Source organism: Heptranchias perlo, chromosome 4, assembly GCF_035084215.1.
Source record: "Heptranchias perlo isolate sHepPer1 chromosome 4, sHepPer1.hap1, whole genome shotgun sequence".
Classification (NCBI taxonomy): Eukaryota; Metazoa; Chordata; class Chondrichthyes; order Hexanchiformes; family Hexanchidae; genus Heptranchias; species Heptranchias perlo.
Window position 1 is genome coordinate 93,581,952 of NC_090328.1, and position 25,042 is coordinate 93,606,993.

General features: G+C 38.1%; 1 protein-coding gene across 5 annotated transcripts in view; it reads left to right on the top strand.

Annotated features, from left to right (window-relative positions):
- mllt3 (MLLT3 super elongation complex subunit) overlaps nucleotides 1-25,042 on the top strand; it is a 208,545-nt gene that overhangs the window by 97,622 nt on the left and 85,881 nt on the right. For all 5 annotated transcript variants that reach the window (XM_067983309.1, XM_067983308.1, XM_067983310.1 and 2 more), the window contains one exon: nucleotides 2,395-2,985. In XM_067983309.1, coding sequence (XP_067839410.1) covers nucleotides 2,395-2,985 — 591 coding nt within the window. The remainder of the gene's footprint in view (nucleotides 1-2,394; nucleotides 2,986-25,042) is intronic.

Genomic DNA, 25,042 nt, shown 5'->3' on the forward strand with positions numbered 1-25,042 from the left:
AACTTCTCTGCCTGTCTACCTCTCTCACCTCTAAGATGCTCCTTAAAACCTACCTCTTTGACCAAGCCTTTGGTCACCTGTCCTAATATCTCCTTAAGTGGCTTGGTATCAATTTTGTTTGATAACACTCCTGTGAAGCGCCTTGGGACGTTTTACTACATTAAAGGTGCTATATAAATGCAAGTTGTTGTTAGAAACAGTAAACAAACTGTTGCCGTTTGTTGTCATTCAACTTTTTCTTTCAGTAATTAGGATATAAACCTCGAGATTTGCAGTGTTTAACATTTTCCTTTTTTAGCTGCTTCGTTGAATACACTGAGACAATGTCAATAGTTTCTGTGCAAATGTTATCTAGTTGGACAACCTTTTTAAATTCCAATAATGCTATTTTTCTCCAATGCAGTGCAATACATTGCAAGATGAAAGGCTTGTTAGCAGTTTGGTAACGACTTAAATTTCTGATTCAGTATCTTCATTAGTCCTTTAATGAGACCTGTTATTCCTGTCACAGAAATGTGTGTAGGAGTATTACAGATGACTATTTGTTTTTACTAAAGTTGACTAAATTATATAGTAGCAAGCTTTAAGGGCCATACAGATTTCCTCTTAAGAATTTAAAGCCCTTGTGATCTATGCCAAATAGGCACGGAAACCAGTTCAATTCAAATATAGCCAAGAATTGGTAGAATTCTTTTTTCAAGCAAAAGGTCTGTGTATACGATTGCCCTCATTAACTTTAGTGTCATTTTGATTCTGGTGAATTGTTCAACTTGATGAAATTGCCCAGAAATGGACATGCAGAACCTCGGATGAAGTATCTGCCAACTGTAGTCCTATCTATCTGATGAATTCTTAAAATCCAAATATCGTTGTGGATGCTGAGACTGCCATTGTGGATATTTGTTACTGCATGGAGAGATTTGCCATTAGTTTTAGTTTATATTTTTCTTCTGTAGAAAAGGAATGGGAGTGGATGGAAGAGAAACTTAACTTCTTTGTACAGAATTCAAGGAAATTGAATAAGACTTGACTGTGAAGGCTGCTAGATTGTTTCTGTATCTGCTCCAAAATTGTTAGAATATTTTTTTCCATTTAAATGTCGCTATCTTATAATTAAATGTGTTTGTAATTTGCTCATGTTTTGCTCCCTTCTATTTAGCATTAATGTTATAATATCATTGCACAAAACCAGTATAATGGAAAAACTGTTTTCCCTCTTCAAAAACCATCAAGCCTTTTCAGATTTTCAGTTTAAAGTGGCTGCATCTCTATTTTTAAAATTTGGTTTTTCTATAAAGTTTTTTTTTAAAAATCACTTTTTAATACATTTTAGTTCTCTCTTTTCAAAATAACTTTTAAAAGTCCATTATCGTGACATTATTATTATAGTCTTCGATTTTTATTGGAAATGCTAGTACTGCACAACAACTGCATTCCATGTGTGTGGTCTGAAGTCTGGTGGTTTATTACAAGGCGGATACTATTCAGTGGTGTCACCAAGACTTAGAAGCTTTAGGATTTGGGGGGTGGTCCTGGGAAGTCAGAATTTTTCTGCTTATTTTTGAACAGATGCGCATTTTGCTTGCACTATTCTTTGGGAAGAGTGATGAAAGGTCTAACATCTAATCAGTTGCAGCAGCAAAATATATATTTTTTTAAACGTGTTTTTAACACATATTGCAATGCAAGTATGTGTTAAACTATTTTAACTTTAAACTGTTTTTCATACAGCAGGTATGAAAGGAAGCAGCAAACTTTAAATTGAAGCAGCAATCATTTCCCATTCTCTTCCTGCTTTCCCCCATGTCCTCTCTTGGTAGATACGATCAACCATTAGACAAGATCACATGCCAGCGAGTGCCCTTCAGCAGTGCCATCTATCACAATCCCACTAATATTGGTTAAAAGTGCGAAGAAGAATGTATCTGAATGGGAATTGTTAACTAGTGCTGAAAAATGGACTTTCCAGGCATTTTATTCTAATCAGTGGGGACTTTTCTTTTGTGAAATTTCTCTCTACCCCCCCCTCCTGAAGACGCACGTGATGGGACACAGTTCCATGGGTACCACGCACCCTCCAGTACCTATGCCAAGTGGCCATTATTTATGTGTAACTCCTGACAGTAAGTGTGAGCAAACAATTTGCCATCTTGTGGGTACTTCAGTGGTGTATGATCTTGTCCTCTCCTAATATCCACATATGCATGCATACATTCCAGGAGGAGCAGGAATACGGTGAGATTTTCCTCACGAGTGCCAGGGCATTAAGATCCATTTGTAGTTCTCCTGCTGCAGCCTCATAATTCGGCAGAGACTGTCGTATTGAAGCACAGTTTCACATTTACTAATCTTTTGGGTTTATAAAACTGTTTTTTTTCCCTTTTTATATTCTAGGATCCAAATAAGAGCAGCAGCACTAACAGCAGTAACAGCTTCCCCAAGCCCCACAAATCCATGAAAGAGCACAAGGACAAACCATCTAAAGACTCAAAAGAGCACAAAAGTGCCTTCAAAGAACCTTCCAGGGAACACAGTAAAACTTCCAAAGAGTCCTCAAAGAAACCCAAAGAAAACAAACCACTAAAAGATGAGAAAACTGTTCCTAAGACAGCATTTAAGGAACCTAAACCAATGTCAAAAGAGCCAAAATCATTGGAAAACAACGTAGTAAGTGGGGCTGGAGGTATTCAACAGGATGTTAAGGCTCCAACTAAGAGGCCTCCTAATACAGACTCTGATGAACTTGTAGCTAAGAAAAAAAAGAAAAGCAGCTCTGAATTTTTGTTTAAAAGCTTTTCCAGTGCTTCTCCACAACCACTTTCTTCTGAAAAGAAACAAATGAAGGACAGATCACAGGTTAAGGCAACAAAGGTCAAAATGGAAAGTGAAGTGACAGAGAAAAAGAAGCCTAATTTACCATCATTTGAAGACATTGTAGATCCAAATGACTCTGCATTAGATGATGATATGTCCTCTAAATCTGAGGTAAGTAGAAGTACTAAAATGTGATTTCAGTGGTGATGGTGGGGGGCGTGGGACCTTTTCCTAAATGTGCATTGCAATGTAGAGTTCATGTCCCTTAAAATGGTGAACTCGGAAATTTTAGACTGTTTTAAAGCTGTTTGAGATTCAGTGATGATAAGCTTCAAAAGGCTCTGCAATTATTATGTTAAAGATAAGATCTACAAATTGATATATCAATAAAATCTGGCCATCCCATAATCTTTGTTAATGCAACTTCTTCAAAGTTTTATGGGAGGGGAGGAAAACTGAAGTTCATATGGATGGTCCTATCACAAAGAAGGTTTTCAATTGCAGTCTTTTTCTTCCTTGATTCTACACAGTGGAAAAGTTTGCAGCATCTGCCTTGCCTTCTTTGAAGGATTTAACTAAATTCAATTTAATGTTGTATGTATTATCATTAAATTTAGCTAATTTATGTCAGCAAAATGCTGAAAGGTTAGTTGGCAAATCTTTAATTCCCAAAAGCGTGAAAAATTGGTCTAGTTGCTATTTCTAGCGATATTGTAAATGTGTTTAGTCACAACATAGCAACCAATGTCATCTTTTCCACCCCTTCAGCATTTGTGAGCGAAAGGTAGGCCCCACCCAAAATGTTAACTTTTTAATCTATTTTCAGATACTAATTTGACCTTTTCTCTACCCTGTATCGTGTTTCAACTGAGGATGGCTGATTCCAATTTCTAAATGCACTTTGTTGATTCACAACAACTTTTAATATAAGTAATAACGAGCACTCTCAAAGCTTACAGAATCTCCCAATGCTTTCCTCAGAAGATACAGTTCCACACTCCCTACTTACAGTTGCACGTGAACAGTAGTAAAGATGTTAAACTGGTGGTTTCTTCTCGTACTCTTCCTTTAGGTTGTGGCTGTAATGAGCTAACAGTCTGTAGCTATGGAGTGCACTTTGCAGAGCTGTGTTCTCCAGTGGTTCTCAAAATATATTTTTTTAAAACTCCTGCTTCAGTTTAGCAAGTACCATGGACTGCCTGAGCACTGGAGTTATCATCTAACTAGTATCAATCTTGAGCACAATAAAGCTCTTGTGTCCTGAAGAATTTCACACCACTGTGTCCTGGAGTCACGTTGGGACTGTCCAGAGGTGTACTGTGACTATCTGGTTATAAAAGTAACATTGGAACTGCATCCTTAATCTCATTTAATTTCATTTACGATACTTGTATCTCTCTGTGTTTAGAAAGATGTTTGATAATGCTGTACGTTTTGAGAATAACCTCCCTTGTGTATTTTTCTTTTTTCACCCTTTCTGGTCACTAAAGAATTAATCGCTTCTCTGCTGCTTCTTCCCCTCCCCTGCCCCCAAAAACAGTTTGGGTTATCTTTCAGGTAACTTCAGGTCTACAAATATAGAAGACACAAAAAATTTAATCCAGGTCACTTTTAAATATTTCCAATGCTTTGTAAGAAAATTGCCAGCATCATCCTTCAGTTTTAAAAAAAAATCTGTTGGATTTGGTTAAGTTTTAAGGCAAAGTAGCCTGAGGAATACCTCTACCACTCCTGTAATGCATTATTCTATAGTAAATTGCTAAGTTTTTAAGTACTTTATAGGTCTGGTTGCCCTGGGACTGGTTTGCTACGTCAAGTTATTCAGCCATATATCTGAAGTGACTGGACGCCTAGAAATGTAGGGAAGGTAGGAGGGAAAGAGCAAGCGCTGATATTAGAAGGCATATTCCAGATGGAGGTAGTTACGAACCATGATGATGTGAGTTTACACTTTGATGTTTGAGAAGGATCTAAAAATGTTCTGTCTTCTGCTCTGAAAATCTCAGCCGACATATCGGCCCATAAATTGCTCCGAGTGGGGCACCAGCAGTGGTCGCCGCTCATTAGATTTAAATTCACCGACTAAGTTACCGCGTTCTTTTTGGCGGCAACTTCCTTGACTACGACTTCAAATAACATCAGCATTCCTACCCGGGCTGCGTGAGTGGTAAAAGGATCTCTAAGGCCCCTCAACTAATCAGCTTTTAGCAAGCCACACTGCGAGAACCAGGAAGTGCAGTTCAGAGACAAACAGCTTGGACTTAAAAACCCGGATGTGCCTGATAAGGTATTGTAAAATGACACAGAGAAAGCGAAATAAAGAGAGGATAAGGTTAAAAGACTGAGATAAGAGATATGAGGAAAAAGTAAAATAAAAATGTCCAAAAACTGTTAAAATCAGGAGTAATGAGACTCCATATTTTTAAAAGTTAATTTTTAGTGCCGGAGAGGTTGTTTGGCAGTCATTAAGACTTATCACGCCATTAAAACTTAGTTTAGACCTTAAAAAAAAAACTGAGAGTACCCGTTTTGTGGCGCGATTAGTTCATTTCCAGCTGGGCAGGAGAGCAACTTGGTGCCATTCCGTTGATTGCAGCTGGCGATATCCCCTTTAAGGCGAAGCTGTCACATCGCCGGTGAACCAGGAAGAGCAAGTTCCGGATCTCTGTGTTTAAGTGCGCATGTGCAGTCACCGGAAGTTGCTCTTCAATTTCGCCACTAATACCAGTGAGCGCTGTTAGGTTCACCGTTATTTTAAAAGCAACTTCTGGGCTATCATGTTTTCATTCGCATAAAGGGAGTTGTACTAGTTTGGTGCATTGTCAATAGAGTTGCATTTTCTGCAAGTGGCCTGGGCTAAAGCCAGAAAGTATTAACTGCTTTAAAGTAGTATTGTGCGCAAGATTTGACGGTGTTTCTGAATGTAAAATTGGATACAGATATCTTACTGATAGACAAATTCCAGTATCTTTTCTCGAGTGTGACGGACCCGACAACTTAAGTCCTTGCGACTCTTTTTTCTATTATTATAGTCATTCACCAAAGTGAAACAATGTCTGGATATAAGTCAGTGGGTGAGGCGGTTTTATCTACGCAATGACTGCGCATTCCCATTAAATAAATTCTGGAACATTGTGTTCTTTTGTTGACCAAAGTATTATAATGAATTGTCAAATGGGAAATTTCAGTGCTGTGGGGAGTGAAATGACTGGTCATGCCCATGGCACAAAGTAGTTGAACACCTTGTTTCTAAATCTAAAGTTAGATAAAAATCATTGAAAAAAAGCCCATTTCATAAGACTGCTCCTAGACAGATCACTTTAATTCCAAAACTTTGTCTTGACTCGGCGTTCTTTGCCTTTTGGAGGTTTGCATTGTTTTCATTTAATGTTCGTTGATATTAAGCAGTGGTCATCAAAGTGCGGTATTTAATCAAACGTAGTCCTACATGCTTTGAGCTCATTTGAGTGAAACTCATTGGGAAATTGTATTGGAGTGCAAACCTGAAACTGAAGCACAGTGTTTACCTTTCAGTGCAGTGAATGAAGGAATTAAAGTGATCTGTCTAGGAGCAGTCTTATGAAATGGGCTTTTTCTCAATGATTTTTATCTAACTTTAGATTCAGAAACAAGGTGTTCAACTACTTTGTGCCATGGGCATGACCAGTCATTTCACTCCCCACAGCACTGAAATTTCCCATTTGACAATTCATGGGTAAACCGTATACCACAAATTGATGTTTTCTTATCTGCTGTGAGAATAAAAATAGATACGCAATTATAAAAGGGAAGAAAAAAAATCTAAGCTCTTTGGGGAGGCAGCAGTGGCATATGAGTAGGAATATAGTTGAATGTTTGCAAAGTACTAAAAATCTTTTGATGTTTTCTGTAAAAATATAACAGCATAATTTTGATTTTGAAAGATGATTACCTAACATTGTTAACTCTGAAATGTGTGTTTCTTGAGACTTGCATAGTGCATAAATATCAGCTATAAATTTACAAGAGCAAGGAGGCTGAAATCCAGTACTACTAAAAGTGCCTTTTTGTCGAGAAACTCAGTAATTTATTGATTTGCATAAATATTATTCATTTTCTGCAGCTTCTCTCAGAAAGGCTGGCTGCATTGTATTCAGAATTTCATTCTTTCTTGATGCAACCATCAAGTTCTGCCACTTATAATTAATTGAAGCGGAGATGATATGAGATATCAGTAATGTATATGCATATTTTTCTGGTCATCCAAAACAATTGTGCCAAGGAAAGCACCTTGTAGGTGTTGCACAGCTCCATGGATTTGTAAGGTCCATCTACTGTTTACACTTCACCACCCCCACCCCTCCTTGCCATGGTGAATTCCTGCTATTGGCTGAGCCACTAGGGAGCCGTTGAATTGTTTTCTAAATGGAAAGAAAATCAAACTGGACTACTTTTGCACATCTGACACCAATGAAGCCTGTTGAGTGAGTGCCTTGCCTGCCTGTGGTTGGAAGTGTGGCAAGGGGAGCCTAAAAAGGACAAGGAAAACATAAATAAGAGATGTAAAGCAAAAAGATTTCGCAACCTTTTTGAAGACATTTTAACCAAAAAAACCTTCTAGTTTCAGTTTGTGGCAAATGAAGAAGATTTTTGTGGTTAATTGCTTAATGATATTTGGTAATGCAATATATTAGTAATATGTTAGAAATCATTTTAACAGATGTTGTAGTACAGACCAGATGTGCAGCTTTTAAAAGCCAGGAAGGGAATATAGTTTTTAAAAAGCAGTGGTGGAAGGTGAGAACATGTGTCAAATTGGCCTGAGGTTGAACAACTGGTAATACCGTGCAATAGTTAAGTTGTGAATGAGTGATGTGTGATTCAGTGCCATGAGAAAAGACTTTACTGTTCTTGTATTTCTCTTGACAGCATTTGTCTCCTCAGACCACATTGACAGATGGTCTAAAAATTCAGCCTAAGCATAAATTGTTCCATTAACTTCAAATCTTGTCTGCAAAAAAAAAACTTGAACAAGCGCTTGGGTATGAGATTTAGGGGCAGCAGGTTCCATACGTGATATAAAGATTTTTCAACAACACCACTGTTGTCTTTCTATTTTAATGTAAAATTCTAAATTAACTTTCTTTTTTTCAATTTCTTCTGCTGTTGACCTGTTATCCTTTATCCTTACTGGGTTCTCTTAGACCATGCCACCAGGGCATTGTCGGTGTGAATCTTGACTAGTCACCAGTTCTACCCTCTGGTGACTCCTACATACGGCCCGGTCGTTCATGGAGAGTAAATATCAGTAGGTTGTTCAACTGTAGAAACTATCACAGCTGAGCTTGCTTCTGTTCCCACTCAGCATCTACAGAAAGTAGCAATGATTTCTCATGGTTGTGTCGACAGAGAGTAGTAAAGGTTTCTGGATAACCATCAGGAACAGGAACCCTGGTCAATAATTTCACCACGCCACCCCACACCTAAGGCTTTGGAAAGACCTTGGGCACTCATGTTGATTTAGTGGGACATGCTTGGTACCTTGCATTTGAATGAATACATTTCGGGATCTTAGGGCTGATTTTTATTGTTTTTACATTTAGTGTTTATAATAGGTTACATCAGTCAATAAATGGTTTGTAATATCTTACCAGCGCACAATCAGCTGACTTTCCCCACAATTAGAATAGCATTTTGTGTAACAGAAGGCCAAGTATTCGAGTCACTTGTAGGAGGGTTCTGGAAATGCTGTATACTTCCTGCAACCAGAGTTGTAAACTTCAAAATTGCTGTGGATTTGTTGAGCCACTATGTGTCCTCTATTAATGGGATTGTGTAGAAGCAGGAACAAAATGCTGTGAGTACATTTTGTTTCAGTTGGCACTGTAATTCAGGCGATCCAAAGTTAAGTTAGTCCAAGCTAACTAGAGGAGTTTAAATTGATTTTTTAGAATTAAACAGTTTTACTTTTTTGCAACAAGGCCATTTCAATCTGAGAACGGCATTGTATTCCCATGAGCAAATTGAACTGGTGCTTAATTTGCATTTTATAAAACTTATACTGTATATTTCACTGACTTTTGAACAGAATTTTTTGAACGAGAGATCTGTGTTTTATGTAATGCCTTAGTGGATCTTTTTGTCCTTCACATTATAATGAATTATTAGAGTACAGTGACATTTGTGTATGTGAATAGTGAATCTGAATCTGATTATTTAAATATCAGTTGCAGACCAGTGTGGTAGTTTGGTTTTTTTTTAATCTTTGTGCTGCGTATCAGTTCTAATTTCAGTTTTGATTTCATAAATGGTGACCATGTTTTTTTAATATCTAAACCTTGATTTTCTGTTGCTATGTCTACCAGCCCTTTCTTTTGTCGTGGCTGGTTGTATTTTATTGAAGTTTATTTCAGTTTTGAGTACGTGTGTACGCGCAGTTTTTTTTGGGGGGGTTGAGGATTGGGAGAGACGTTTAGAACTATTAAGTGAAAGACACAGGTGTAGCTTCACAGGATCATGATTGATATTAATGTAATACTCTGGTAGCACAATTGAACACCATATTACAAACACAAAGCTTTTTAAATGTGATGTGCAGCAGAAGACCATAAACGCAGAATTTTTTAAAATTGAAAATACTTTGAACTATAAGTTAATAGCTGTGTTATCAACTTTTATTCACTCTGCCATCATCTTTACAGTATGAATTTGTACATGGTTACAGCTCAGATGTTCAAGGTCAGATGTGTCAATATTTCCTCTGAAGTATTTGAATTCTCGTAGCACCTTGCGTGGTTGGGCAGGAACAGAAACATCTTGAAGGGAACAGTATTTTATAAGTCAAGTTTCTAAGAATTGTTCTCAAAGTTAAAAGTACACTTTATCCATAAATAACTAACACAATGGTGAATTGCAGTTTCCCTGAATTCCCTAATGGGTTAATGCTGTAGTTTGTAATTCAAAGTGTGATGGAATAAATGAAGGTAAATCTAGCAGTATGCTCCTACTAGGAACTTGGTCTGCTTTTTTACTTCATTAACTGTACATAATTTTATTTGCATTTCTTCCCCATCCCCCAGTTTAGGTTCCACCTCAAATGGAGAAATAAAACACATTTTTTAAAAGAAGATTTTTTTCCAGATGTTTAAGTGTTCTCTCACTAAACATTCTGTTCCTTTCCAAAACTTGGTACACAGAGATCTATCCACGTATGCCATTTGGACCTCTCTAAGCAGTGATGTATTACTTCACTTTTGTGTTAGCACCAAACTGGACGAATGATTTCATCTCTGTTCAAAAACAGGATTGTTAGGACTGTGTTTTGGACCACAGGTTTATGAACAGTCCGTACTTGGCGCATTAATTTGTCACCTTAATAATGTGGATAAAGAACACCAGACATGAGGCAATTTCTCTCCTCAGAATGTTTGTTTCATTAGATATGGATAGTGCCTTTTGATATTCGATGAACTGAAAATGATTTCCACATCTGTTTGCTTAATGAGCATCAATTTTTGTCACATCAGTAAATTGGATTTTAACCACACTTATGTGACTTGTTTTCAGTACATGGGATTTAGTTTTTTTTTAAACTTTCTCTACTTTTTTTTATTCATTCATGGGATGTGAGCGTCGCTGGCAAGGCCAGCATTTATTGCCCATCCCTAATTGCCCTTGAGAAGGTGGTGGTGAGCTGCCTTCTTGAACCGCTGCTGTTCGTGTGGTGAAGGTTCTCCCACAGTGCTGTTAGGAAGGGAGTTCCAGGATTTTGACCCAGTGACGATGAAGGAACGGCGATATATTTCCAAGTCGGGATGGTGTGTGACTTGGGGCACATGCAGGTGGTGTTGTTCCCATGTGCCTGCTGCCCTTGTCCTTCTAGGTGGTAGAAGTCGCGGGTTTGGGAGGTGCTGTCGCAGAAGCTTTGGCGAGTTGCTGCAGTGGATCCTATAGATGGTAGACACTGCAGCCAGGTGGTGAAGGGAGTGAATGTTTAGGGTGGTGGATGGGGTGCCAATCAAGCAGGCTGCTTCGTCCTGGATGGTGTCGAGCTTCTTGAGTGTTGTTGGAGCTGCACTCATTCACGTAAGTGGAGAGTATTCCATCTCACTCCTGACTTGTGCCTTGTAGATGGTGGAAAGGCTTTGGGGAGTCAGGAGGTGAGTCACTTGCTGCAGAATACCCAGCCTCTGACCTCCTCTTTTAGCCACAGTATTTATGTGGCTGGTCATCAGTGATGACCCCCAGGATGTTGATGGTGGGGGATTCGGCAATGGTAATGCCATTGAATGTCAAGGGGAGGTGGTTAGACTCTCTCTCTTGTTGGAGATGGTCATTGCCTGGCACTTGTCTGGTGCGGATGTAACTTGCTACTTATTAGCCCAAGCTTGGATGTTGTCCAGGCCTTGCTGCATGTGGGCATGGACTACTTCATTATCTGAGGGGTTGTGAATGGAACTGAACACTGTTCAATCATCAGCGAACATCCCCATTTCTGACCTTTATGATGGAGGGAATGTCATTGATGAAGCAGCTGAAGATGGTTGGGCCTCGGACACTGCCCTGAGGAACTCCTGAAGCAATGTCCTGGGGCTTAGATGATTGGCCTCCAACAACCACCACCATCTTCCTTTGTGCCAGGTATGACTCCAGCCACTGGAGAGTTTTCCCCCAATTCTCATTGACTTCAGTTTTACTCGGGCTCCTTGGTGCCACACTCGGTCAAATGCTGCCTTGATGTCAAGGGCAGTCACTCTCGCCTCACCTCTGGAATTCAGCTCTTTTGTCCATGTTTGGACCAAGACTGTAATGAGGTCTGGAGCCGAGCGGTCCTGGCGGAACCCAAACTGAGCATCGGTGAGCAGGTTATTGGTGAGTAAGTGCCGCTTGATAGCACTGTCGACGACACCTTCCATCACTTTGCTGATGATTGAGAGTAGACTGATGGGGCGGTAATTGGCCGGATTGGATTTGTCCTGCTTTTTGTGGACAGGACATACCTGGGCAATTTTCCACATTGTTGGGTAGATGCCAGTGTTGTAGCTGTACTGGAACAGTTTGGCTAGAGGTGCTGCTAGTTCTGGAGCACAAGTCTTCAGCACTACAACTGGGATGTTGTTGGGGCCCATAGCCTTTGTTGTATCCAGTGCATATGAATCCCTAAACCTGCACTAGACTAAATATGCCTGGAGTTGTGGTTTGTACAAAATGCAGATAAAATATGAAATGTTAAATGATGGTCTCAACATACAAATGTTCACCAGCAAATAATGCAATACAAATGTTATGATTTTTTTTAAATTGAGAAACCAAGGTGAGGGGCCAAGACGAGTGCAGGATACCACCAAGGTTGAAAATATACAGAAGATCATGGGAAATCAGGAAATTGTAATTTGATTGCAAGCTTTGGACTTGAAGGAATGAAGATTACAGGAGGAAGGAAAGGCTTGAAGGGGTTAAGGGGTTCCATAGTTTTGAGGTCCCGAGAACAAATCAGTTGAAGGAAGAAACGGCAATGACTCTTTATTTCAACATATTGATGATAGGAAAGAACAGTGCAAGGACAGTGACTGTCTTTGAAGCTTAAAGGAGAAAGAGAGGAAAGTTCCAGTGATCACTGTACATAGTAGTGACAAAACATTGAAAAGCAGGAAAGGTTACAATGGAGACTTAGTGTGTGAGATTAGAGGCGAGGAAGTGATTGTCTCTGTTGGTGACTAGCCTTTTCTTTATTCTTTCCAGGAATGGAAGAGAGGCGTTAGAGGAACTTCCCCATACTTGGGAGCAATATTTAAGTGTTCAATGGAACTTGCGCTTTCTTGGGTTTGTTTCCCACTTTTAGAAACCAGGGGGTGGGATAAAGCTGTTTTTACTTTAAAGTCAGCAGATAGTTAATGCTAATTATTTCAGTTATCCGCTGCTTGATTTTAATTCAGTAGGATTTTGTTAGCCTTCCTGGTGGAAATCTGATCAATTAAAACTTGCCCATAATAATGCAAGATTCATGTCTCTTATGCATTAACAGTCACTTCAACTTGTCAAGCAATGGCCAAGGACATTAATCCAGCTTGGGATAGTGGAAAACTATAGGAAATTAAGCATAGCAGTGAGTTTGTACAATACAATTCATATGGCCATTTCTAGGATTTGAAAGATTTGTTTATAGATTTGTGGCATTGGAACCAAAGTACTTGTGTGTGAGTTTTGGAATCAGAAACCAAGATGCAACCACAAATTGAGCAAATTCTGCATTGATAAACTACATATTTAAATATATTTCTTTTGTACTTGTAACAATCTACATAAAGATCTAAGCTCGATTTTTAATTTCCCATGAGGGGGAAGGAATTGGATGACACAGCAGTTTACTGCTCCTTTGTTTAAAAAGCCTGTGAGTACAGTGCTGCTAAGTGCCAGTGAGCCCAGCACAATAAACTTGTTTAAAAAGCTGCGATGGTCATTGCTTTTGGGGGAGTTGGGGGTGCTTAGTCTTTCGTGGCGCCTGTGCTCCTAGATGATTCTTGCCCACAAATTCTGGCAGCCAATTAATGTAACAATTGCAGCTAAATCCATGGTAAACAGATACTGTGTCAGAGTTTAGCTGCTCCTTCGTTGCTTTTTTTGCTCAAACTTGGCGAGCGAGCTCATTCCTGCCTGATTATTTTTCCTCCAGGAAAAGAAGCTGCTGCATCTTTCTTTTGAATGCTCCTAAATGGGGCTCCTACAAGCATCAGTACATTTTTCAGTTACAAATTTCATTCCCCATTTCTATGGAGGGGGAGGTTGGAAAGCAGGGAGTGGGACAGAAAATGGGGTGTAGTGTAGGAAAGAAAACTAGTGATTTCAGCTAATCTTCCAGTATTCTACCAGTTTTATTGACCATCTCCAATGTCGCAGCTGTTAAACAGCAACAAGAAACAGCCCCTGTCCCCTCTTAGAGAGCTCTTGAGGGGAAAGAGTTCTATAGCTTTCTCTCTACTTTTTGTTGTAACAGCAGAATTTGAGTGTTGCCTGTTTTTCTTGCATTATCTTTTAAGGTAAACTTTATTGTAATAGTCTACTGGTAATTCAGTCATTTTTCATGCAAAAAATTTGAATTGCAGAGCAACATGCATAACAGCAAAGTGGGAATTTGGCACTTAAAAATAATTCCAATAATTTGAATTGAGAGAAGTAGACTGTAGTGTGTTCCATCTTTACATCATCGGCTGCATAAAAAGAAAGAAGAATTTTGGTTGTTATTGAAATGTACAAAGTGTTTAATTACAGCAGCAGCATTTTAGGGTTGTGGTTGGGCTTCGAGCATTAGGAATAACTGCAACATTTTCAATTCTTTAAATAATTTTCTGAAGCCAGTTACCAGAGAAACTTAGAGGTGTGTTCTAATATTTCTTCTCATTTTTCGGCAAAAAGTTACTGATTGACTTCGTAGGTTTACCCTAATACTATATTTAATATTGCAAAGGACTTAATTTTGTAAATTAAACATGTACAGATGACATTTGTGATGGCATTTAAAATTCTTCTTAAAAACTACGCATCTAAATCTGGTTTAATTTTATAGCTTGTAATTTCTTTTGAGTTTAAAACTCCTACTAATTCTGATCTAAGTGACTGACTGACTGTTTTCAGATCCTTCCTAATTTAGAGAGAGAGCTGTGGACCATAGAGAACCAAAGTGGTTTTCATAGCTTAATAGAAACATTAAAAAGTTTTAAGATCAGTTTTAATGGGTAAAATATATTTAAATAACTGCATTACAGTTCAAGTGGACAATCTTAAAATGTAAAATTTTTAAAAGTCTCAAGGTAAATTGCACACTATGAATTTTCAAGTTTTGAAGGAGGCATATACTTTAATGCAGTAAACATCTCACAGAAGTGAACCCTTAAAAATATCGACATTTATATGTTCTGGTAGGATCAATTGATAAGGTAAAATGTTAACTCATACCATAGAATTTTAAATGTTTCACAAAAAGCAATACTCAGATGTAAACTGGTTGCATTTCAAAAATAATGCTTGCAGTGTAAATTATTGTGATTTCTGGTAATATTTGATTGAACGTGAACAGTCATTTGGACCAGGAAAAGATCGAAGAAGACGAGTCATAATATTTGGTTTGTTTCTGAAATATCTCGTGCAATATTTTCCAGTTTTGTACTGCAGAACTCACAATATTATAAATGATATCTTTCAAATTAGAATGTGTTGGAAAGAAGAATCAAATTTTCATTTGTTTGAGATGCAAAAAAATGTCAAGTTTTAGCTAATTCATAAACCATTTAAATTCCCTGCCTTGATGTCTTGTGTATACACATGTACGTTGACTTCATTCCAATTTAAAATTAACACTGTCCTGTTTTGAGATAATGAATGGTACTGCAATCAGAGTATTATTAAATCAACTTCCCTTTGGCAAGAGCACTCTGCTCACAATTCCACTTCACCAGTGAGAAAATTATTACATAGTTTAAAATTTTACACAATTGGGAAATTGCAAAGTGGTAGTCTGGTCAGGAATGAGCATCTTCTGATTCATGAACCATGTGCACCTGAGGTGATCTTAATGCAAGCTCGTGTGAAACCATTTAATATACTAAATAATTGAGCCATTTAATATACTTTAACTTCAATTTCTACTTGGATTATTTTCCAATACTCTTTGACTTCTTAAGTGCTTTATTCACTACTAAGTTCCATAATCTTCTGTAGCAAGGTATCAAAATAAAGTGAAGGAAAATGGCATTGTGAAACTTTCAAGACTTGTTTTTCATTTTGATGTTTTAATACAGCAGTTGTTTTTTTGATTGTGGAAGACAAAATAAAAATTACTTCCTTAATTGCCGTAAAGCCTGTGTAGTCATCAACTCAAAATTATGTAGCCTATTTGCTAACGAATTATAGGACTCTAGCTGCATAGTTAACCAAGCTCTGTACATCCTAAAAGAAAAAGCCCCAAGCAGAAATTTTCCACTCATTGTGGCTATGTTGTAAGATTTGTGTGGCTGAATTGTTTTTTGTCTTTTTTTTAGGTGCCCTCTAAGAAAATTGAGGAATGTTTATCCCAACATTCTCGTGCCTTCTCTGTCGATGGTCTTTAATATCTGTTTTTGTGGAGATATGTTGGCATTTGTAAACAAATATGATTTATGCTGATTTTTTTATATAGTTGAATTACTTCTTTTGTTTCTACTTCTGTATATTAATCTTCACAAAAACGGCACACGGTTAATTGATTTACCCAGTAAACATGCGGTTTAAAAATCAATGTCCCATTGACTCTTTGCTGATATTAAATACGCAACTGATATTAGGACACAGGTGAGCTGATTGTGCACAATCATGCACACATGGTGATAACTGTTTTGCATAGTCAGTGATGCAGAGCTGGCAATTTAGCCTGGGTCTGCAAGCTCTGCATCCCTCTAAAGAGATATTTTGCTTCTGTACCCATAACTGGGCTGTAAAAACTGGAGTGGTTGGTTATGTGATTTTTTTTTAGTATTCCTCACTCACTCAATCTGTGGTATGTAATGGGACTGATACCTTTTTGTATTAGAACCATACGTGGAGAATAATTCCCTGTACGTAATGCTTCAAAGTTAGGTATGAATTCAAGTGTTTAAAATAGTGCTGTTTTGAGTTGTGTTGTTAAGTTCTTTTTAAAAACAGGTTTCTAAAATGTATTGATTGGGCAGCCGTATTGCTTCTTACAAGGTTTTTTTTTCAAAAAGTAACTTTTTGTAATGATGAATGAAGCTTGCATTCTTACTGACATCAAACAGTGTCCTGCAGGTGCAAGCTTTTATGATCTGGTTAGCGATTAATGTGCCTTTTGTCGGCAGGAAACTCGCATGGTCACCAAAGAGTGTCATGTTTATTGCGCCCCTTTTGTTTTCCTTTTGTTTGTTTCAGGAAATTGATAATTGCAGGGTTCTGATTATTTCCTGTTTATGTTCCTGCTGACATGAACAATCTATGTACCAAGGTGGGGGTGGTAATTTTAAAGTCTACTTGGCCCAAAATGCCTGCTCCAAGCTTACAGTCAGTCAAACTCCATTAACATTTAACTGTAGGTGAAGTCTGACTCGATTCAAGAATGAATTCAATTTAAAAAAATCTGGATTTCTTAAGTCATGTGCACACATTACGAAGTTAAACAAGAAGAACCTTCACACAGGACAGTGACAGTTTTATTGGTAGGAGAAGTTGTTGCAGATTTATAGTTTTATGGTGCGAGTAGAATAATAGTGTAGTCTGTGTGAAAACCAAAGTCTCTGCTTTCATCTGCTTTTTTCTCCTCCTTTCTTTTCTCCACTCCCTCCCTCCCTCAAAAACCCAGCCCCTTAGGTTGCAGAAACTGGCTTGGTCTTTTTTTGATACATTTTTAAAAAATTTGGGCACAATAAAGTTAATTCATCTCAACAGATAATATGAATGAAGTCCTCTTCCTTACTTCTATCCTACATTTTAATGTAGCATTACAAAATTCAGCAGACAATATTTTAGTTGACTAACAATTTCTAACGGTGTGTGCGTGCACTGTGAAGCTGTGAAGGAAGTACAGCCCTTGAGGTTAATGCAGCTGGGTAAGAGAACACTTATTGTAGTGATGGTCGTGCAGTTTAATTCCATAGTGCTGAGATCTGTTGGATGAAATACGCTTAAAATATTTACACTTCTTTTTAAATATTTTAGTTGTGTTGGTTCATTCGTTTTATTGTATTAGATTAAATGCAGAAAAAATGGAACTCAGATTTCTTTCCCATTAGTCTTGGAACACACACAATTCCACATGGCAGGAGGCAATCCATGTCTGTTTTCTGTGTATGTTGCTATGGTGTGATTTGGTTTGGAGAAGCATTAGCCAAGGCCTGGGAATGGGTTTCCCACCTTTTCCTCAGTCACTGTGTGGCAAGGAGAGATTCAAACCCTTGTATAAAAGTGGATGAGTATCAGATGTTGTAAGTTGCAAGATTCAGCAAGTTTAATTAATTTAAGGGTTAATGTTTATACGCAGGTAAGATATACTATATTTAGAACCTTAATTTTATTGCTTTTTACGTACTGATGTGTAATTGTTACACTGGTTGTCACACAACCGCAATTTGTAAGAGTGTATGTGCAGGATTGCAAGTGTGGTCACTGTTTTTGTTTCATTTATTGAGCTGATACTTTGTGACTTTCAGGATTTATTTAATTTTCATTATAGCATCATGGGGAGGAATGTTGGACTTTGGTTCGGGTGTGAAATGGGCGGTTCAGGTGTGAAATGGGCGGTAGCGGATCAAAGTCAATGTAAAGGAAAATAGGGCAAGGTATATAATGGGCCGCCGATCTGCTACTGCTTGTTTTATGTCCCCGCTGAAGTTGAAAGTTCCGCCCATAGAACTTACAGCACAGAGCTGGCCATTTGACTATCGTGTCTGTGCCTGTGCTAGCTCTTTAACTGGAACTATCTACTCGTATCCATTTTTCTCACCCTTTCCCCATATTATTTCATACTTTTTCAAATACTGGTCCGATCCCTTTCACCTCGTACAGTCTCTGCCTCTATAGCTCAATTGTTTTAAAGCAGTTCATGATCTAATAACCTTCTGAAAAAGTCCTTCTAATTTCCCCCTTCATTCTTCTATTAATAATCCTGAATCTTTACCACCAATTCATCAATCAGTAGAAATGATATTTCATTATGAACCTGCTTAAAACCTTAAATTTCACTATTCCAATGAAACATCTCAGATTGCTCTGAAGGCTTAAAAAATGTTCATTCCTGGTGTTGTTCTAGTGATTCTTAGCTCTACCCTTTCCATGGCTCTAATATCCTTGCTATAACGGGGTGCCCAGCACTGCATGCAATACTCGAACTGTGACCTAACCAATGTCTTGTACAAGTTTAATATCACTTCCTTGTTATTATATTGAATGTCCCCGTGTAGGAAACCCAGAATCCTATTTGCCTTTTTATGACGTTTTCTACCTGCGCTCCCACCTTTTAAAAAATCTATATATTGGCAATCTAAGATTTTTCTGATGCTTCACTGTTGAGAATTTTACTATTTTCTGATGCATTGTTTTACCTTTCTGATTCTACAACTTAACTTTCCCAATAGTTCTTAAAGTATTGCATTTATATAGTGCCTATGTCTCAGGTATTTCTCGTAGAATAAATTACTTTTTGAAATGCAGTAAATTATTATTTGGGAAATGTGGCAGTCATTTTGAGCACAGTTTTGGTTGTGTTAGTTGAGGGGGGAAATGTTGGCCAGGACACCGGGAAAACTCTGTGCTCCTTTTCCATTAGTACATTTGAAAATCTTATCCCACTTCTCCTGACCCCTGAAAAGTATGTTACAAAAGCCAGTCACTTTTTGATGGGTTTTTCTGCATGTCTTAGGCCATTTTTCCCCTCCAAACTAATTTGTAAAGTTACACTGAGTTGTTAGATTATTGTACACTGAAAATATTTTTTTATGAGCTCCTCAAAAAAAAATTCAGGAATTTCTATTTTCAGTGGGAATTTGCTGTCCAGATTTGCTTGATTTTTTTTTTGTAAGGAAAATATTATTAGGAGCTTATTTAAGTAATTTACTTTTACAACATGAGACTCTTTTCAACTGTGTATTTTTTAGTAAGTGCCTGTTTCCCCAGATAAAAGTTGGCAAAATTAGTTGACTCCATAAAAATCTGCTTTGGGTTACAAAATATAAAATAAGTCCATTAGAAAATATACTCAACCATGTATCTGTACAAGATTAAAACAACAGATTTAGGCAACTGAGATCAGTATGGGGGAAAGAGTTATTTGTACATTCACTCACCCATGGTGAATGAAACTGATTTCAGAGAGTAGTGTTTCACCAATTTGCATTTTAAAAAACACTTAACACAGAGTAGAAGTAAAACGTTTAACAGCGAAAGAAAACATTGTGTTTGATCGCCAGCCATGATTTATTACAGTCGTATGCTGTAGGTAGAGAATATTGATCTAATATGGAAAGAAGGACTTAACGTACAGGGTACTGGGAACACTGCAATTACATGTTCAACAGCTGTATGTGTAGCCATCCACATAATGTTGGGAGAGTTTTCTGGAATATTTCCCTTGAATGAATAACTTCCAAAACAATTACTTAGTTCAATTTACCTTTCTATCGACACTAGTTAGATCCGTAGATAGTTCCTCCTGATCTTTTTGTTGTAGATAAATTTCAAGAGATGAGTTTAAAAAGCAGGGCTTGAAACTGAAGTTGCCAAAAATCCAAATTCATCCCAATCTAGGCAAAAAATGCAGTATTTGTGTCATCCTCCCAGAAACGTTATGTACCCAGTTTATTCTGCTGGAATCATTCGTGCACTTGTGTTGATGTGTTGCGTGAGGACCAGATCAGCCTCTGTGATTAAATAGCCTACTCGCAGTCGCGTTGAAACTCCTACATTGGAAAATATGTTTTTGCTTATTCCTCTAAATTAAATTGATAATGTTCCATTGCATTTGCCTTAATGAACTGATATGTGACATTTTAGATGGTAAGTTTTGAGTATTACCTAGTGTTTTCACTTTTGTAAAGTAGAAGTTAAAAAAAAATATTTTTCAGGGGTTACATTGTAGATAAAGCTGCTTTTCATATTTAAAGTGAAATCTAATTATTTGCAAAATCTTACCAGAGATATTTGAGCTTTAAAACACCCAAGATTATTTATGTACATTTTAACGGTGTTAAAATCTAGTTGAGACATGAAAGAAGAAAAGACATGGAATATGTAGAAGCAGTTTGGCTCACCAAGCCTCCTGCTTCCCCAGAGTATGTACGATCTACTCTATCATGAGTTCTGTCTCACTAATCTCTTGAAGTAATGTTCTACATAAACAACTTCCAATTGTCCCAATTATTATTGAACAAAACTCAAATATTCATTTATCTCCATGTTTCCACAATTCTACCCTGGCCTACCACCAATAATAGACAACATTTCTTCCTGTTGTTTTCCTTCCCTCCCCCCACCCCACTTCCACAAGTACCAGCAGCATAGGGAACCATTGCGTCCCTATTGCCTCCTATTCATAACCGTTCATTTATCCAGCTTTTGTTCCTAAAAGGAGTTAATTGATTTGGCCTGAACAGCTTTCACTGGGTGTCTTTTCCTCATATCTACTATTTTATGATGGGGGAAGGAGGGGTAAGATTCTTCCTACTCACATCACTCTGGAGGTTTGTTAATTTTGACTTGTATCCTGTAAAATGCATAGGTGTAAGGAAGCTATTCCACTAGGGCAGTGAAGACAGAATTACTGACCAGAATTATGCCCCTGTTCTGGCCGTTGTATTTTAACGCGGAGCCCAAAGCCCCAGAATCATTCTTGTCGTACCCCTCTGAACTCTTTCCAATGCACCGAGGAATTTCTTAAAGTAGGCAGGAAATATTACGCACTATATATTCCAGATATAGCCCCATGAGTTATCTATTCAAGTTTACAGTAACTGGTTTCAACGTGAACATAGCACGTTTGCTTGAGATACAACCTAGTACATAACTACATTGGATTCATATTGATTCTTTCTGAACTATCATTCTTTCCAGTATAATGTTTACAAGTACTTGTATTGCTTGAAAATGCCTACTTTTTATAAATGTATCCTTAATATAACTAAATGAAACAGCTCCTATGGCTGTCGGGATCTATTTGTATTTAAATGAAAAATATTTAAAAAAAGACAAAACTATTCTCGGGTGTTTTTTAAGAAATGAGACCCAGGAAGAAAGGTAAGTGTTGGGTTCTGTTTTTATGTATTCCTTAGTGGTGTCTGGCTAGCCAGAGCATGTGTTAGAGGATTGTGATTTATTGAAGACTCTTGACCATGTGTTTACTGTCAGCTAGACACCCAGACAGACAAACAGGCTGTAAATTGCATCAAAAAAAAACATCAAAGTACATCTCATTCTCCCCAGAAACCTATAGACTTAACTATGGTTTACCACCCTAGTTGGTCTTCTATGCTTTTAGTAGTATCCTCATCCTTTCACAATGGTCAGATCCTGGTAATGGTCCACTTTTATCACCATTGTGCTTTGTCGTAGCTTTTGATCACCTCAATTGCATAATCCATCCTTCATGTCAAAAGCTGTAATTATAAAATGGAGGATCTTTCAACCGATTTAGAGAGAGCACATTAGTTTTTACAGGTGTGGCATAAATTAGTTTGTTTCCCTTTCCCCTTCCACCCACCTCTGATTGCTAGAAACTTATTCAAAAAGAAAACATTTTGTAGGCTGCTGATCACAGCCTAATGCATAGAAGTCCCCTGAGCATTGGTCAGCACTGAAGCAATAATTGGGGTCTTCAGAGGAAGGCATCTGCACTGATTTAAGTAATTAAAAAAAAAATCTTAATATATCTGGCCAAGATTCTCTTGTGTACATATTGTTGAGCTTGATATTACATAAAATGTTGCTGAAATTACTTCTATATTTTCTTTATCATTGAAACTGTGGAAACTGAGATGGCAGCAGTAATCTGTTGAGGTCCTCGCACACAAAAGACTTTATAAAGTGAACATGATGAAGATGATACCATGGTTTCCTTTGGATCAGCAGGAGGGTACTAGGAAAAGAGAGCGCCTTGGAATGCTATAAATCTTCCAATGGGCCAGTGCCTAAATGAGCATTTCGATCCGAGTCTCATTAGCTTGTCTGTGGGACCAGAAAATGAGTAAAACAGGAAGAAGACATAGGATGGTCCCTTGACAGCGGAATCTAACATTTATTTATTTTTGGGGGCGGGGGGGGGGTGGGGGGAGGGAAATGAGTCCTCCTTTGTTGCAGGACGCCTTCACGCTAATTCTGGTCCATGAACTATCTATTCAGCGATTAGTAACCACAGGGTAAGTGGTCAAATGCCCCAAGTGAATGATGCCATAAATACCACAGTCTTTGGGATAACAGCTTGTAAAACTGTCAAGAAACACATTTAGTGCCAAAGATTGCCTCTGCTTTCTAGAGGTGTCAAAGCCAGCAGGATGGTAATCCTTTTTCATATATAGAACCAGCACGACAGCTTTGTACTAAACAGAATGCTTGCTGAATTCATATCGGGCAAAATCTTACTGTCAGTGCTACTAATATTTATTATTCTTGCTACAAGGTCGGCACTTTTAAGTTGCTTTCACCTATCCAAAAAAATGTATTCTATGCATTGAGAATAAAGTGATTACATTTTTAACAGTAATTGATATATAAAGGGTATTTAATTTCATTGAAGGAAATAATAAATATAAATGAGAGCTGTGATCCTTTCCATCTGTGTGTTTCATTCCCATTTTATTAAAGTGAATTGTCCAAAAAGACTCCACCTTGGAAGTTTAGACAATGATTTGCTAACTGCCACTGAAAATGTAGTTGCTTGCTTTGTTTATCCCCTCCCCAACAAGCTTACTCTGGGCTTATCTTATTGAATCCAAATTGGTTATTTATTTTCTACATAAAGTTGATTTTAATGCCACCATTATCCCAATTTAAACCCATAACTATCAAATAAGTGTTTTTTTTCTGGTAATCTGCACTCTATTTTGTTACTGTCAACCCAACTTGAGGTAGTATCATTCCAAAAGGTTGGCATTGAAGTCTTAAATTTTTTTATTTTGAGGGTGACTTAGGTTGTAGTTACTGGATGATTTTAAGATGAAGTGCATTTGTTTCATTGATTTACATTAACTTGATGGCTCAGCTTCTCAAAACCTGTATTCCACTTTACATACCTATCCTCAGTTTTAATGTAATTTACCACATATGCTGTAGAATGCAGATAGTTATACCATGCACAATTCCCAACTTCCAAGCACCACACTTTGATGCGTTAAGTTATGAATTTCTTTGTAATATACAATCCAAAAGAACAGTTATTCCATTTGGATTGTAGAGGATTAGAGAGCCCTTCAATCCTGAGGTTCCGGTTTTCATGGCTTTTTATTATGAGCCCCTAATTGGATTACTGCTTTGTAATCCTATTCATTGAGTCTTCTATGTAATCCAAAACATCAGATTTTTTGTTCATGCCCATCATTCGTATTTTTGAAGTTATCTATGATGAGTCAAAATCATCGAGTTTCTAGGTTACGGTTCAGCAAAACCTTCAGTTGTCTAACGTCCTGGTCATTCCCACTAATATAACCCCATCGTCACTCCAGATCCAAGCACAGACTTGAGCGTATTTGGTGCGCAACTGGCTTAGCCACCTATCATTGTATCTGGCTTGAATACATCAAGCTGTGCTGAGCTTTGCTGTCCTCCTGAGTAAACTGCCCACTACACTCAATCATCCTGGAAAGCCAAGGTAACTTGTGGCTTTTTTCATAACCAACTGTCTCCTTAAGGCCCTCTCCCTGCCCCTTCCACCTTCATGGAACTAATGGACTTCTTTGTTGACAAAATATGGACCATTCATTCAGCTGCCTCTACGGCTTTCGCCTCCTTCCGCACATCCCCCTGGCCACCAAGCCAGGCCTCCTCCTGCTGTAGCCTTGAATCCCCATCGCTCTAGTTTCTCTCCCTTTCCCCTCTGAGCCCATTTTGTTCAGGAAACTCAGTACCTGCTCCCTTGACCCCCATTCCCACTAAACTGCTTACCGCCCAACTTCCCTTTCGGCCCCAATACTAGCCGACATTGTAAATGGTTCCCTTTCCCCATACACTGCCCCCTCTCCGTTTCGAAACTGCCATCATCACCCTCCTTTTAAAAAAAAACATCTTCTACTTCTCAGTCCTTACAAACTTCTGCTCATTTCCAACCTCCCTTTCCTTTCAAGCCCCTGCTCCTCCCACTGCACCAAAATAGCCCTAATCAAAGTCAGACAATTCTGAGACTGATCATTTGTGTGCATTTGACTCCTGTATCCTTCGATGTAGCCAACCACACCATATTCCTCCAATGCCTCTTCTCTATTGTTCAGTTCAGTGGGACTGCCCTCGTATGATTCCATTCTTACCTGTCTGATTGTTGCCAGAGTATCTCCAGCAATGGGTTCTTCTCCTGCCCCCACACCATTACCTTGTCAGTGGCCCCCTCCTCTTCTACGTGCTGCTCCTTGATGACATTCTCCACAGACATGGGGTCAGCTTCCATCTGTACGCTGATGACACCCAGCTTTACCTATCCAGCATTTTTCTTGACCCCTTCACTACCTCTGTACTGTTAATCTACTTGTCCAATACCCAGTCTTTGATGAGCTGCAATTTCCTTCAGGTGAGC